The sequence below is a fragment of the Phacochoerus africanus genome, chromosome 9 (assembly GCF_016906955.1).
Source record: "Phacochoerus africanus isolate WHEZ1 chromosome 9, ROS_Pafr_v1, whole genome shotgun sequence".
NCBI lineage: Eukaryota > Metazoa > Chordata > Mammalia > Artiodactyla > Suidae > Phacochoerus > Phacochoerus africanus.
The window spans coordinates 77,477,070-77,493,651 of NC_062552.1; the positions used below are offsets into that span (position 1 = coordinate 77,477,070).

Sequence of the window (16,582 nt, forward strand, 5' to 3'; positions counted from 1 at the left end):
TGGGGGAGGGGAGAAGAGGGCAAGCAAAGAAAAAGGACACTCCAGAGCCCATCTAAGGAGGACTCAGTGTGAACTGACAGGTCACATGAGAAAAGCAATGTCTTGTACCACTGTACCGTTCACTGGACTCTGTCATCAGCCAATAGAGTTATTTTCTATCTGGTCACAACCTGTACCTGCAGCTGTGGGCTCACAGTGTGACATGCCAGAATGGAGAGAGGTATGAAGATTTCATCACCCTTTGGCAATGACATCAGAGTGCATTTTTAGCACACATCTTTTGGTGTCTATCCCCAAGGAGGAAGTTATATTTAGCACATTTCCTGCTAGCCGCTGAACCGTGTAAGACCTTCTGGGTCTTGAGTTAGTCACAGCCCTTTATGTCTATCTGTGGAATCTCTCCTTGAAAACTGCTAGGTCTTTGAGGAGCCTGAGTTTACAGCGTGAACTGTTACCATAAATCTTTAGAACTCAGCAGGAAAGATGCTGATTGGGTGGTATGTTCACAGTGATTTCTTAGTCCCAGCCCTGGGATTGTTAGGAATACCCGAGTCAGATGGTGTGTGTGTGTGTGTGTGTGTGTGTGTGTGTGTGTGTGTGTGTGTGTGCGTGTGCGCGCGCGCGCGCACGCGCAAATACCATGGTTAGACTTCACCCAGATATACTGAATGGACTGGGTCTAAGGTTAGATGCTGCACTAAACGGGAGGGGGAGTGGCCTGCGAGCGGGTACCTCTCAGGGTCCCCTCCTGTGAGTTGGGTGTCATGGGAGCTGTTGTGAATTCAGCACCATCTTCAGCACTCTTGTCTGAGCAATATTAAATGTCACCACCACTGGCACTTTTGACTCATTTCTTTATTAATATAGAAAAGGAGCCCAAGGCAGCTGGACCAGTAGTACAAAGCACCAGGAGTTAATACTATTCTGGTGAAAGGGTTGGCTTTACAAAAGGGAAGGAGAAGGCAGGAGCTGCCCTGGTTCTGAGGCCAGGCCCAGCCTACTGCCCAGAACCTCAGAGCAGCACCTGGATCCAGCCCCTGGGAAAGAGTGACAGGTAGGTCGAGGGTGGGATGAGCTGGAGACCAGGGGGACAGGTGGCAGGGATGGAGGGCCAGGCAGTGAGGACGATCCTGTGGCTGAGGAGGACAGGGAACTGCTGGCTGGAGGCTCCCCACTGGACCCTGGGCAGAGGCTCTCGTGGGCCTCAGTTCCAGGGGCAGGTAGAAAAACCCAGCGAATATTAGAGAGGATGGGATCCAGATATGCCCAGACGTGAAGGGCCTTTCCCTTCTCTCCACCAGGGGCCACCTTTCTCAGTACTAGGGGTGGGGCTTCAGGGCCCAAGGCACAGAGGGTGGCCCAGAGGCCTCCCAGTGGGAGGAAGAGGGGGCAGGGAAGGAAGCACTTGAGTGTCCCCAGCTTAGGCAGCCAGGCCTGAGGCACAGGGCAGGAATACAGCATCCCTGTACAATGAGGCTGGAATGTGGGGCAGGGTTGGGCTTAGCCTTGGCCAGGACTGGGACCAGCCCCTTGGCAATGGTGCCTGTCTCAAACCTTAGCTAACAGGCTCTCCTGGAACAGAGCTGTCTCACCATGGACCAGCCATGCCCTGCCCTGCCCTGCTCTGTGCCTCTGTGGTTACCGAGGGCTTTGGATATGATCTCTTAGGTCATGGGAGGGAAGTCTGCAGGTCAAGTCTCTGGATGGAGCTGGCATGGGATGGGGGTCACGGGGTGATGGAGGTGGAAGATGTTCCAGCATGAAGCTTCTCCTCCTGCACACCGTAGAACTGGGGAAGGCCGCTGAGATGCAGGAGCAGCGTCCCCCTCCCTTTGGCAGGGGAGGAAGGGGGGGCAGTGGCTTGGGACGATCCCTTCATGACCACCACCTGGGTAACACTTGGCTTGGAGAGAATGGGGTGGCGCTCTGCAACCCTTTATGTTCTTCCCAGGGTGGGGAGCTCAAGGCCTCTTGTGGCTTTTGCCTCCAGCCCTGTCCCTGGGGTCAGGAGTGCTTTTCTTCTGTGGCCCTGCCCTGGGGACAGCCCAAGACTCTGCCTGGCTGGCACGTGTTAGTGGGTGAGGAAAGGACAGAGGGGTGAGTAAGGAGACAGGGAGGGGAGAGCGACTCGCTGACTTTCTCCTCGGCCTGTAGGGAGAGCAGCTCAATCAACCGAGTCGCAGATCTCCTCTACCACCGCGTTGAAGATGTGAGGCTGGTCCGCGTACACATGGTGCGAGGCACCCTCGATCTCCTGCGGGGAGAGGACCCCGCGGGGGCGGGATGGTCCTTTACTCCAGGCACTGGAAAGCTGTCACACCATTTCCTTCCCCCTTAAACTTGCTTCCTGTCGCCCTCCAGCACCTTTTTTTTAAAAACCGTTTTCTTTTTTCAGCCACACATGCAGCATATGGAAGTTCCCAGGCTAGGGGTTGAATCTGTGCTGCCGCTGGCATATGCCACAGCTACACAGGATCCAAGTGGCATCTGCGACCCATGCTGTAGCTTGTGTCAATGCTGGATCCATAACCCACTGAGTGAAGCCAGGGATTGCACCTGCATGCTCACAGAGACAACATTGGGTCCTTAACCAGCTGAGCCACAGTGGGAACTCCTGAGCACTTATTTTATTTGAGACACAGACCACCTTTCTCCCTGATCTTGGCACTTCCCTGTGGAGCCAGTGAATCCTGCTATTTCATCCTACTTCCCCTCCGGCCCCTGACTGTATCTTTCCTTCCACACCAGTCCTGCCGCAGACCTGCTCAGGTCATCCACAAGCCTGGAAGACCAGGGTCCATGGGCACCAGCCTAATTAAGCACATTGATGAGCAAAGGAGGGTACAAGGGGTAAGAAAAAGGGAGGGGCAGGAGTGTGGCAGGAAGGCCTTATGCAGCCTTTAGTGCTCCCACCTCTGGTTTTAGGTGGCACTTGTAGGGGGTAGAGGGACAGCCAGATGTCTGTGCCTGACAGACAAGATTTACCTGTCTTTTAGCTGAACTGGGCTATAAAGAAATAAGGACCCCTCCTGCAGTTATGATATTACAGAGAGCCAGCCCTTTCAAACCCACTGCTGTATCTCAACCTTCCCCCCGCCCGACTCCCCCATCACCTTTCACTACCCCAACTCTCAGTCATGCTGAGTCAGTCAACACATGCTGACCCAGTGCAGAGTGTTGCCACCTCAGACTTGATCCTCGGACGGCCAACTTACCAGGTCTCGGACATAGGAATCTGGCCGCTGCAGCTTCACCTTTTTTCCCGTGCTAGTGTCTATCCAGGTGTTGGCCCCATAGATCATGGTGATGGGCACATCTTTTCGAATCAAGTGAATTCGCTCTAACATGGGGCGCCGGGCCCAGCCGAAGGACTCCATCATGGCTTTGAATGCTGTCTCCCCACTGAAGAAACAAAAAAGGGTGAAGCAATGAACAGAGTAAATGTTGAAGCATAAAATGTCACCTTATCGGGGGAAGAGTTCCCGTTGTGGTGCAGCGGAAGCGAGTCTGACTAGTATCCATGAAGACTTGGGTGTGAACCCTGACCCCGCTCAGTGGGTTAAGGATCTGGTGTTGTGGTGAGCTGTGGTGTAGGTCACAGATGTAGCCTCAGATCCAGCGTTGCTGTGGCTGTGGTGTAGGCTGGCAGCTGCAGCTCTGATTCCACACCTAGTCTGGGAACCTCCAGACTTCTAGTCTGGTGTGGCCCCAAAAAGAAAAAAAAAAAATGTTGCCCTGTCCATCTCTTTCAGAGGCCGGGGCAGTATCTCCATCATCTTTGTGTTCCTCTCAGAGCGCAACACTGGGCTCATTAAATACTGGAAAGATTAGGAGACAGGACTGAATCTCCAGAGGCTCCTGTCACAGAAGATTTAGGAGTCACACACTTGTAAAAACCCCATGGCACCAAGAACTGTCCAAGAGTGTAACAGGCTACTATATACTCAACAAGTATTTCTGTGTCATCCCTGACTTGTGGTGACATATGAACAAGACAGTGCCTGCCCTCCTGGAGCTCACATTTTCCACATTAAATAATGAACTATATGATTAGCTATTTAACTTCAAATTTCCCACAAAGTTCTAGGAGAACACAGGCGAGGCACTTGGCCTGCTGGGGCTGGAGGAGGCGGTCGAGGGGCTCACTTGAGGTGGACTCTGAAGAGCAAACAATGCAGGCGCACAAAGGGCTCGATGAGGAGACTGGAGTGAAATGTTTTTTCTTTTTCTTTTTGTCTTTTAGGGCCACACCTGTGGCATATGGAGCTTCCCAGGCCAGGGGTTGAATCAGAGCTGTAGCTGCTGGCCTATGCCACAGCCACAGCAATTCTGGATTTGAGTGGCATCTGTGATCTAGACCATAGCTCATGGCAACACTGGATCCTTAACCCACTGTGCGAGGCCAGGGATCAAATCTGCGTCCTCATGGGTGATAATCAGATTCATTTCTGCTGAGCCACTAAGGGAACTCTGAAAGGTCAGTCTTGTAGGATCCTCAGGGAGGGGAGGGGAGCAGCAGTTTGTGAGTTTGTGAGAAGCAATAATGGCTGATCTAATCTATTTTGTTCCCTGGCCATTTCCTTAGGGAAAGCTAACTGAGGCCATACCCTGAGGGGTCTGCAAGACTGAGGTGGAAGCTGTTGTCCAGGCTGCTCTGCAGTTTTTGCAGGGAGCAGGAGAGGCTGGGGAGATTGCCGCCTAGCAGGCTCAGTCTGTTCAAGCCATTATATCCCTAGTGTCCTCTGCACCCCTGAGATGAAGAGGAGCCCAAGTTTGCACAGGTCACCAGAAAGACAATTCTTCCTTTTTTTTTCTTTTTGGCCATGCCCATGGCATGTGGAAGTTCTTGGGCTGGGGATCAAACCTGCACTACAGCAGTGACCCAAGCCATAGCAGTGACAATGCCAGATCCCTAACCTGCTGAGCCACCAGGGAACTCCAGAATTCTTCCTTAAGACATTGTAGCACAGTAGAAAAATCATGGACTCTGGTGTCAGAGAGACATGAATTCAAATCCTGGTTACACTTTCCTAGCAAGTCGGGAAACCAGAACACACCTTAATTTTCTCATCTACAGACTGGAGAATTATACCCACATTATTATGAAAAATGAAAATATGTACAAAGCCCCTAAGTTTAGGTACCCCACCCCCCAAATATTTTTCTTTGGCTGAATTATACATTTTCCAAGGGAATAATAAGAGTTACTGTGAGCTCTCATCAGGGTGAACACCTTGGATACACCCAGGGGCATATCAACTTGAGTGGTGGTGTTTGGAGGGATGGGACCGGTTATCACTGATGTCATTTCTGCTTCCTCCAGGACCCAGAGGAGTAGCGTGAAGTTATATTCTTTTTTGCTTGTCTTTTTAGGGCCATACCCACGGCATATGGAAGTTCCCAGGCTAGGGGTCGAATTGGAGCTGTAGCTACTGGCCTAAGCCAGAGTCACAGCACGTGGGATCCAAGCCGCATCTGTGACCTACACCATAGCTCAAAGCAACACCAGATCCTTAACCATTGAGCGAGGCCAGGGATGGAACACATCCTCATGGATACTAGTTGGGCTCATTATCTGCTCAGCCACTAAGGGAATTCCTCATGACTGTATATTCTGTGGCTTAGACTGGGAGGTCATTCATTATACAGAACTAGGTCTGGGACCAGGGAACGCTTAGAGGAAAGGGCTAGGGTTGGGCCTGCGGGGCCTCAGAGGGTGTGCGACTGGCACTGAGCCCAGTGGGGGCTGAGAGGGGTTGAGAGCAGGAAGCAGGGGCTACCTGATTTGACTGTTGAGCTGAGTTTCATACTGCTGCTAAAGCAGAGCCCTTCAATCAGCTGAGCTCCTGAGGAATGTTGGATGGACAGTTCCCACACTGCCTGAAAGCTGTCTGGCTTTTTTCTCCCCCATCCCTCATTTTTTTGGCCACAGCATGAGGAGTTCCTGGGCCAGAAATATGCTGCAGCTGTGGCAATGCCAGATCCTTAACCCATAGTGCCAGGCCGGGGATCAAACCAGTGTCCCAGTGCTCCAGAGACACTGCCAATCCCATTGGGCCACAATGGGAATTCCAGCTGTCTGGCCTTGAGGCTAATGCTCAGACAGCACTGCTAGAATGCAAAACCCCAGCTGCTGTACAGCTTTGGGCTGAACAGGTCTGAAATGAGGCAGGGCAGTGCTCTGCTCCTGATGATGCCTCCCAGAAGCTTGGGTGAGGCCCCCACAGAGGTGGTGCCTCATGGTATCAGCCACTTACATGGCACTGCCCAAGGGAACCATTACCTCCCTGACTGTGCCCTGGATGCCAGTTATCAAGACTTGTGGGGCAGATCAGCAGGCTTGTGGGGCCTACTGCCTGAGTTGTCATAGATAAAAACTTCTTGACATTTTAGTGACACCCTCCCAAATCTCCAAAAGACAGGGGAGGCATTCCTGTCCAATGGTATTTCAAGATCCACAAAATTAAATTTTAAAGTGCGTACTCTTCCCATAAGCAATTCTATGTTTAAGAATGTAATCTTGGGAGTTCCCGTCGTGGCGCAGTGGTTAACGAATCCGACTAGGAACCATGAGGTTGCGGGTTCGGTCCCTGCCCTTGCTCAGTGGGGTAACGATCCGGTGTTGCTGTGAGCTGTGGTGTAGGTCGCAGATGTGGCTCGGATCCCGCGTTGCTGTGGCTCTGGCGTAGGCCGGTGGCTGCAACTCCGATTCAACCCCTAGCCTGGGAACCTCCATATGCCGCGGGAGCGGCCCAAGAAATAGCAACAACAACAACAACAAAAAAGACAGAAAAAAAAAAAAGAAAAAAAGAATGTAATCTTGGAGTTCCTGTTGTGGCTCAGTGGTTAACGAATCCAACTAGGAACCATGAGGTTATGGGTTCCATCCCTGGCCTCGCTTAGTGGGTTAAGGATCCGGCATTGCCTTGAGCTGCGGTGTAGGTGGCAGATGTGGCTCAGATCCCGTGTTGCTGTGGCTGTGGTGGAGGCCAGCAGCTACAGCGCCGATTAGACCCCTAGCCTGAGAACCTCCATATGCCACAAGCCCTAAAAAGACAAAAAACAAAAACAAAAAAAGAATGTAGTCCAGAGGGAGTTTTTGTTGTGGCACAGCAGAAATGAATCCGACTAGTATCCATGAGGATGTGGGTTTGATCCCTGGCCTTGCTCAGTGGGTTAAGGATCCAGCGATGCCATGAGCTGTGGTGCAGGTCGAAGACGCAGCTTGGATCCCACATTGCTGTGGCTGTAGTGAAGGCCAGCAGCTATAGCTCTGATTTGATCCCTAGCCTTGGAACATTTCCATATGTTGAAGGTGCAGTCCTAAAAAGCAAAAGCAAAAAAAAAAAAAAAAAAAAGCAGTCTAGTCTAGGAGTTCCCGTCGTGGCGCAGTGGTTAACGAATCCGACTAGGAACCATGAGGTTGCGGGTTCAACCCCTGCCCTTGCTCAGTGGGTTAACAATCCAGCATTGCCGTGAGCTGTGGTGTAGGTTGCAGATGTGGCTCGGATCCCGCGTTGCTGTGGCTCTGGTGTAGGCCAGCGGCTACAGCTCCAATTCGACCCCTAGCCTGGGAACCTCCATATGCCTCGGGAGCGGCCCAATGAAATAGCAAAAAGACAAAAAAAAAAAAAAGAATGCAGTCTAGAGATACAGTCACATGTGTGCCAAGGAAGATATTCAAGAAGGGTCACATGATAGCTCATACAGAAACAAGAACATTTGGGAATAAGTGGTCTGAGACAGGAGAAGACTTTCTTCCTTCCTCCCTCCCTCTCTTCCTTCCTTCCTACCTTTCCTCCTTCCCTCCCTCTTTCTTTCTCCCCTTTTCTCTCCCTCTCTCTCTCTTCCTAAAAATACCATGTTCAGGAGTTCCCATTGTGGTTCATCAGAAATGAACCTGACCAGTATCCATGAAGATGCAGGTTTGATCCCTGGCTTCGCTCAGTGGGTTAAAGATCCGGCATTGCCATGAGCTGTGGTGTAGGTCACAGATGTGGCTCAGATCTGGTGTTGTTGCTGTGGCTGTGGCATCCGGGAACTTCCATGTGCTGCAGGTGCTGCCCTTTAAAAAACAAAAAACAAAACAGCAACAAAAAACCATGTTCATATCACTTTTTCAGTTGAAAAAAAAAATCTTTGCATATGTTTCCAGACACTTGCCTGTCAGGCTAACTGCCTATCCCCAGGAAAGAGCAAGGGTCTTTGTCTAGAAATGGGCGGCATGTTTAATTCATCTATTATCTTCTTCATCCCTTTGTGCCTATTCCTGGGGAAGTCTCTTGAAATAATCAAGCCTCCTAATGCCTATGTGGCCCCAACTGGATGAGAGAGAGGAAATACATACAGCACAGAATGATGGTGGGACAGTTCTGGAGTCTGCCAGCAACTAGAGTTTTAGCTCCAAACCCATGGACCCCGAGCTGGCTCCAGGAGCTGCCTCACCTGGGATTCTGTGCATTGCAGTGGTAGATATACTCCGATATAGTATCATCTTCAAAGAAGTCTGCAAACTTGCGCTTGAAGTCCGGTCGGAATCGCTGGACCAGGCCGGGCCCTGGGAGGGGACAGAACCGGGAGGGGCCGGGCTGGTGGGGAGGAAAGACTCCCACCTGTGCACGTGTGAACAACTTTAACCAAACATTATTTCTCCTGAGGTTTGTTTGCTTTGTATACTTAACATCATAGTGGCAGAAAGAGTCTGGGGAAGTTCCAGGTGGCTACAAATGAGAGTCAGTTGGTTACCAAAGAATTGAGACCGTCTAATGTCACTGAGGGACCAGATTATTTTCAGGTCAGTGAAGTCCCAAGTTCTCTTTCTCCAAGGATCACGAGCCTCATAAGAGTCCATGGTTGAGATGCTTTGCTTTTATGTCTGGGCTATGTTCTCTTTCTCCCTGAGACCCTTCGTGGCCTTTTCTTCTTCTGAGACCACCTCCCCCAAACCCTCTCATTCAGGCCTGTAATGGAATATGAGTGAAGGGGTAAACCTAACACTGGCATCTCAGACTCTGGGCACAGTTTTAGAGCAATCTGTTCCCTTCATTGTTCTTTCTACAGTATACGTACAAGCGGTAGGGCACTTGAAACAGACTATAAAAATTGGGCCTACTGGTCAACTCTTGACCTGTTCCTCTCTCTGGACTGGTGTGCTCTCTCTTTGTGAGAAGCAAGGGGTAAGAGGGAGGCACAGCCAGGATGCCCTGGGCCCTGGCCCTCCTCCATGGCTGCCAGCCAACAGTCCCCGCCATACTAGCTCTGATGTTCACTCATTTCTGGACTTTCTAGAGTGGTAACGGCAGGGCCTCTCCTTTGAAAAGGATTACAGAAGGCCTGCTGGAGTCCACAGTGCTGGGAACCCTAAGAAGGTCAGCCCTCTGTCCTTTGGTCTCTTGTCTTCGGGTCTCTTGCTTTCCTTCCTTTCTTCCCAAACTCCTACCTTCTGCTCAAATGCTCCTTTTTCTCTTTTATCCAGAGCCATTCTGTTTCTCTTGAAGGCCTAGAGACAACTCTTATTCATCCATTGGCAATTAATTCATAAAATTGGCTATCACTACACATACATAAGCCATCAGTACACGACAGAGGGTCACAGATCTTTTCCGTAGCAGAAATATGCTTTTCACTTTCTCAGACTAAAAAGCTCCCCCGAAAGGAAGGGTGCTGGCAGTGTGAGGTCAGAAGGCTGGGGCTCTGTTGGAGGCTCTGGCTCTGACTCTGACCTTTCCTGGCTGCAGGTGTTGGGTGAGCTGCAGAGATGGGATCCAGTGGTGGTTACCAGGCTGAAACCAATAGGCTGCCATAAACTCACACATGGAGCATAAAAACCCAGCAAAGGGAGAGCCACCTCACGGTCCCTTTCTCCCTCTCTCTCTCTCCCCGGGTCTAGCCAAGGCACAGAGCAGAAGTTCTGCTACATCTATCCCTTGCACAGGAAAGCTTTTTCCATGCAGATAAAGGAAAAAAATGAACCTTCTGAAACTGCAAAGACATCTGGTCCAGAGTAACAGTTTTAAGTAACAGTGCTAGGCCTATTCCCATTTTGCATGAATAAGTAGGGATGGTAAGAGTCCATATGAGTGGGGCTTCTAGAACAGGACAGTTTAGAGGAGATAGTTTTGTTAGGGGACCATTGACCCAAACTGCTCCACCTTGGCCAAGGGCAATAGCCACTTGCAAGAGCTGTTTCACAGCACGAGGCCCTGATAAGGAACATGGTGCTGCCCTGATGACTAATGGGGAGAATTTGGGAGGGGCCGATAGGAGGGAGGATACAGCCAACCTCCCAGGATCCTTGGCGCTGGACTCCATCTTGGCTGAGAGGTGCAGGTGCCACCAAGAAGGACCCTGAGCCAGACCAAGCACAGGCTGAGTAGGACGATTGGCTGGAGACAACCAGGAAACTGAGCCCATTCCCATAAAACCTGAGACAGTGAGCCACACAGAAGAGCAGTTCTCCTGGGTCCCCTTACCCTGCTGCTCTCTGCCCAGGTGCCCCTTCCCAATAAAGTCTCTTGCTTTGTCAGCACGTGTGTCTCCTTGGACAATTCCTTTCCAAGTGTTAGAGAAGAGCCCATTCTCGAGCCCTGGAAGGGGGTCCCTTCTTCCTGCAACAGTTTCTCCATCTGCAGGGTACTCACCCCAGGGCCCAGCTACTCGAAGAACAGCCAGTGGATTGGAACGCCCTAGGACAGAGGCCACAGCCTTGACCCAAGTTGGGGGTGCACGGATCTCGCTGGGGTCAGTTGGTCGGAGGGGAAAGCCCCACGGGTCCACCAGGATGAGGTGTTTAACTCTGAAGGAGGAAAAAGGAGCAGACAAGTTGTCTTTGCTGTAAGGTTCCATAGCCCTCAAATCGCCCAGGAAGAGGAGAACTATTAGAAACAAAACCTGGAAGTTCCCAGTAAGGCACAAGTTTGGGTTGTGAAGGAGGTGGGTGGCTCCTTACCTGTCAGGGTACTTGATTGAGTAGGAGGTGGCCAGGAATCCTCCCAGGCTGTGCCCCAGGAGGATCATACTGGGGATCCCCATGGTCTCCCGCCATGTCTCTATTGAAGTCACAAACTCGTCCTCGGCTCCCTCTGGGTCCCTCGGGAACGTTGGCCTCGAGCTTCGCCCGAAGCCCAGCAGATCGAAGGTGTGCAGCGTGCGGCGGGCACTCAGTGAATCCATGTTGAGGATCCAGAGGCCCACACCGCCCCCGAAGCCGTGCACCATCACCAGCGGGGTGCGGTCCCTGAGCTCGGGGCTCACTGTCACCGTCCAGATCTTGTTCTGGTTTGGGAGGGACACATATCGGGCCAGGAACTGTTCTGCAGGCCTGGAGAGAGGGGGTCCAGGGCAGAGTGATAAGACTGAGTACTGACAGTATCATTCTTCTGCCTGGACTCTCTTCTCTTTGGCTCTCCCTCAGCCCCAAGCCCTTCCTGACCTCCCTTTTCTTGCCTCTTACAACTCAGACCATATAGCCTAAGAGTTCAACTCCAAGTACAATTTGTAGACAGTCTCGTCTGTAGGTGTTGAGAAGGGCCATCTTGGAGTTCCCGTCGTGGCTCAGCAGAAATGAATCTGACTAGCATCCAAGAGGACGCAGATTCCATCCCTGGCCTCACTAAGTGGGTTAAGGCTGAGGCATTGCTGTGGCTGTGGTGTAGGCCAGTAGCTACAGCTCTGATCTGACCCCTAGCCTGTGAATCTCCATATGCCACAGGTCTAGCCCTAAAAAGACAGAAAAAAGAGGGGCCAGAGCTCCTGTTGTGGCTCAACGGAAATGAATCTGACTAGGAATCATGAGGTTGCGGGTTTGATCCCTGGCCTCGCTCAGATCTGGTGTAGCTATGAGCTGTGGTGTAGCTTGCAGATGTGGCTTGGATCTGGCAGCTGTAGCTGTAGCTCTGATTTGACCCCTAGCCTGGGAACCTCCATATGCCGCAAATGTGGCCCTAAAAAGCAAAAAAGAAAAGAAAAGAAAAGAAAAACAAAAACAAAAAAAACGACAAAAAAAAAAAGAGTGGCCATCTTATTCCCTGAGGCTGTTTGCCTGGCTCCCTTTGTGCCCAGGGTGGCAGGGACCCCACTTTCCTCACAGAGCTCCAGAATCCATCACTCTTGTACTTGTAGGTATTTGGAGCTGACTGATGGGCAGAAGTGTCCTCATGGGGGTGAGGTGGGGGGATTGAGACAGGTGGAAGGGTTAATGGACTGAACCACAGGCTTATGCCTCTTAGGGACAGACTGAGGTGGGCAGGGCTTGCTCTGCTGGGGTCAAGGCAGTCACATGAGTGTGGGACAGGGAAGACTGTCTGAGAAATACTGGGAGATGGGGCTCAAGGGTCTTGTGTGAGTCAGTGGCTGCTGATACTCCTGGGATGCCCAGCCCCAGAGCTGGTCTATCAGAATCCCCAACTCCTCTGTTAACTGGCTAAGTGAGGGGGCTAATGGGGTCGAACACAAGGAATATTAAGAGAATAGAAGACTGTTGGTCCCTCGTAGGAAGGTGGTAAGTCTAAGAAGTGCTTGCCTTCTTGATGAGAGAGGGAGAAACAGAAAAGGAGAATAGGAGAAGGAAGATGCAAAAGAGAGGACGTGCATGTGTGTATGTGTTGTGTGATAATAGTTGGTACAGGGTTTGCGGTGAAGTTGTGGGATGTGGCAGAAACGAACATGGGGGATGTCAAAGAGCCAAGACCATGGAATATGTGCCCTCTGGGCAAATCTCTTCCCTCCAATCATTGACATCCTTTCCTCCCACCCCGGGCACGATTCATCAAGAATGAGTGTGCCAGGTTCTGGGAAGATCCTGTATCCTGGGCCTCCAGAGGGAGGTGGGAGAAGCTGTTGCTTCTACTTACACTGGAGGATCCTGGCTTCCACATTCTTCAGCTGAGACATGGAAGTGGGGCGCCAAGTGGGCAGCCAGCTGCTCAGCCAGCCTTGAGGCCTGGGGCAAGGAGACACAGAGACACTCACTGTTTGCAGTGGAAACACTGATGCTCTCAGCCTTGCTGGCTGTTACAAAAGAGTTATCAGGATGCAGGGTGTTCCCCAGGCTCAGAAGACCTGCCACTAAGGCAGTCAGCAATCCCCTGGCTGCCTGATAGGCTGTTACTCTTCTCTGGTAAATGATTATTAACAATAACATGTGCTTTGTTTCTATAGCTACTCAGAACACCGTGTGCACAACACTTTACAGTTTACAAAGCCCTTTCACATTTTTAAAATCTCATTTGAACTTTATAACTCCCCTTTGTTACTAGTTATTATAATGTTCAAGGAGGCGGGCGGGGGGGCAAGGGAGCCAACTTTTAACTAATGTTTCTGTTATCCTTTGCTACCCCTAGGACTGTATGTTCCTCTAGAGCAGGACAAATTCCCAAGCCACCTGTCCTTCTGGCAGGGCACCAGGGCTTGTGTATGCCCTCTTTCAAGCCCCTGGTATACAGAGCACTGTGTCAGTGCCCAGTTGGGGTCTCAAGCAATCAATCAGTACAGAATTGAACAATGTGATGGGACTTGACAGGGAGCAGGAGGAGGGAAACCTGGGTTCAAGTTCAGCTGTGATTCCCTAACAGGATACAGGTTGCCTTTGGCCTTGTTTCCAGATTATAAGTAGAAAGCTCACCCATGTCCTCACCTCCAATGGCATGCACTAAAACAGATAAGATAACCTATGTTGCTTTCTACTTTACTCCCAAGGGACTTTAAGTCATTGTAGGGTAAAGGTTGGGAGTGTCAGTTTTAGAATAATTTTTTTTTTTAAAAAAGTGGATCTGGAGAGTTCCCTTCGTGGCTCCAAGGAAACGAATCTGACTAGTAACCATGAGGACGCAGGTTCGATACCTGGCCTCTCTCAGTGGGTTAAGGATCTGGCATTGCCGAGTGAGCTGTGGTGTAGGTTGCAGATAAGGCTTGGAACCCACTTTGCTGTGGTTGTGGTGTAGGCCGGCAGCTGTGGCTCTGATTCAACCCCTAGCCTGGGAACCTCCATATGCTGCAAGTGCAGCCCTAAAAAGACAAAAAAAAAAAAAAGTGGATCTTTCGTCACACTAATATCATTTATAAGCAGAATGGCTTTGGCCTGTTAAATAACCTTTGAGCATCTAGAAAGGTAAGGGGACCTCATAAGCTGCCGAGGACAAAACAGACGCTCAGTGAACGAACTTTTATTTTTCTTTTTCCTCTTTTTTTTTTTTTTTTTTCTTTTTTAGGGCTGAACCCTCATCATATGGAAGTTCCCTGGCTATGGGTGGAATTGGAGCTATAGCTGCTGGCCTACACCACAGCAATGTGGGATCCAAGCCACATCTTCGACCTACACCACAGCTCACAGCAATGCCAAATCCCTACTGAGCAAGGCCAGGGATCGAACCCACATTCTCATGGTTATTAGTTGGGTTTATTACTGCTGAGCTACAACAGGAACTCCAGTTTCCTCATCTTTAAAAAGGAGGTAATAATAGTATCTATCTCATAGGGTTTTATAAAGCTCAAATGAATTAATGCACAGAATAACGCCTAGCACAAGATAAACTCCCAACAAATGTTCTTTTCCTCCAGCTAAATCAGAAGCTGTCTATATTTCCAGTGTTTTTGTAAGTAGCAAATATCAATGACTGAGGTATGAAATATTGAGGTTGCAGCTGAAACTGGTCCATCAATGGTTGTACCCAGATGAGCGCTGTCAGTCTCAATCATTCAGATCCTGCAGAGACACAGAACTCTTTGAATAACCCACTGGAATTCCTTGTAGGCTTGAAGCATAGGCACCGAGGCCACAGAATGTTGCCAGTCTTAAGAGACAAACTCTCCATCCCACAGAGACTGTGGCAGGTCAGAGCATGTCATCTGGACCCCACATTGCCTTGTAACTGCTCAAAGCAGTACTCAGGAGATGCTGTCCCAAGGAATACACTTCAGGGAGAGGTCTACCTCTCTTCTTCAAAAATGCTACAGGTAAAGCACTAGAAATAGTGCCTAGCACACCATCTGCTCAATATCACTGGGGAGATGAGGGCTGCGGTGGGGAATTGAGGCAAGGATCAGAGCAGCCACTTAGCCATGAACTTGGTCTGGCTGGGGTGGTCTCTTCCCTCTAGAGTGCTTTTACCCTGAACATGGGTGAGGCAGAAGAGCTTCTACGCTGAGTGAGAAGTCTGTTCTGGACCTCTATGAACTTGAGGCCTCCTAACTTCTTTGGGCTGGATTCTTCATTTGTAAAATGGAGCTGAACTACCTGCATTTCCCTAAGTCACCGCAGCTGCTGCAAATTTCCTCTTGGAAGCATCATTTTAGAAAGGACCACTCTTCTGGGCAGTTCCTTCAAGCCCAGGAAGCTATTATTGTCATAAAGTTAGTTTTGCAAGCAGCTCTGAAAAGGGGGAACAGTAGGATCCAGGAAAGGCCCAGTTTCAACCACGGCTTGGCTGGAAGCTGAGTCATTCTCCAAACAACTTTTCCTTGCTCCCATCAGATTGAATTACTAGTCACACCACCTACAGGTGGCATCCCAAACTTGATGTCCTTGAGACAGTGGTAACACATTCCAAAAGCTCTAATTCTGAAACCGCAGCATGAAGGATATTGTTATGAGGATTTAAAACTATCTACTAAGGATTATCAGTGGCTAAGTGTCTCGTTGGGCGAGGGCTGAAACTTGACTTGAAAGCCCACTACCCAGACCAGTCACAGCGCGGTGGAGCGCTCTCTCTCTGCTTCCCACGCCTTCTCCGTGCCGGGCTAAGCGAGGCTCTTCCCACACTCCCAACTCCCGACCGGGAGCAAATCCAGACGAGCAGACCTGGCTGCTACCCCCCGCACCCGCGTCCAACACGCTTGTTTCGGAGGAGTGGAGACATCACCACTAAATCTAATCTCAGGGTGCAGCGACTAGTGGGGAGCGAGGAATAATCGCGAAGACCAAAGTGGAAAGTCAAAACCGCTGGGCTGCAGGCAAGCTTATTTTCCATTGCTCCCCTGGCTCTGCCGCCGCCTCTTCTGGGCAAAAGCAAAGCAAGCAAACGCAACGCCCGGCCCTCCCCTGAAGCCGACCTGAAAACGGAAAGGCGGGAAGGTGTCTAAAACTGTTCCTCAGCCACAAACAGTCCCAGGATCATGGCCCAGAGAGAGAGAGAAATAAAGAAAGAGACAGGTTTAACTCACTGCTGCTCCAGATCATCAGCCATAGTAAACAAGCCCTGCCGGGTCGAGCCGAGCCAGCCCATCCCTCCACCTGACGCCAGCACCAGCTGACCCAGAAAAGGGTCGGATAACAAAGTGGGGCGTGGCCAGCGCCCTGAGCGGGGAGGCGGGGCCCCAGGACTGGCTGGACTGCCGGGCACAAGACACGTGAGGTGTCTCTGAGACCCTCACAAAATGAGACAGTTATCCTGGTCGCATATTTGGGGGCAGTGAGAGTAGTACCGAAACTACCGAGTCCTTCACAGGAAAGCCATCCTCTGATAATTAAAGTGACAGAACTACCCCTGTAAGCTTCCGCATACTTTTTGGGCTTCCCTAGTTTAGTCGTCCCAGCCCCTCTAGTATTCCCCTTATTTTTTTTTCTTTTTTCCTTTTTAGGGGCCTC

At 50.6% G+C, this 16,582-nt stretch overlaps 1 protein-coding gene across 1 annotated transcript; it reads right to left on the reverse strand.

The window, feature by feature from the left end:
• Positions 1–837: 837 nt before the first annotated feature.
• Positions 838–16,255, reverse strand: ABHD4 (abhydrolase domain containing 4, N-acyl phospholipase B). Its single transcript, XM_047795881.1, has 7 exons — positions 16,159–16,255; positions 12,848–12,940; positions 10,949–11,320; positions 10,641–10,795; positions 8,446–8,557; positions 3,216–3,402; positions 838–2,254 (listed from the first exon to the last, which is right to left on the reverse strand). The coding sequence occupies exons 1-7, from the start codon at positions 16,218–16,220 to the stop codon at positions 2,165–2,167; spliced, it is 1,071 nt and encodes a 356-aa protein (XP_047651837.1). The 5' UTR covers positions 16,221–16,255; the 3' UTR covers positions 838–2,164.
• Positions 16,256–16,582: the final 327 nt, after the last annotated feature.

What these genes read in the sequence shown, in the direction of transcription:
- ABHD4 (XM_047795881.1), bottom strand. Translation starts at nt 16,220, where the DNA reads ATGGGCTGGCTCGGCTCGACCCGGCAGGGCTTGTTTACTATGGCTGAT. An exon ending in TCAATCAAGTACCCTGACAG is followed by an intron (nt 10,796 to 10,948) that starts GTAAGGAGCCAC and finishes TTCCTCCTTCAG; the next exon opens with AGTTAAACACCTCATCCTGG. An exon ending in TGCAATGCACAGAATCCCAG is followed by an intron (nt 3,403 to 8,445) that starts GTGAGGCAGCTC and finishes TTGTTTCTTCAG; the next exon opens with TGGGGAGACAGCATTCAAAG.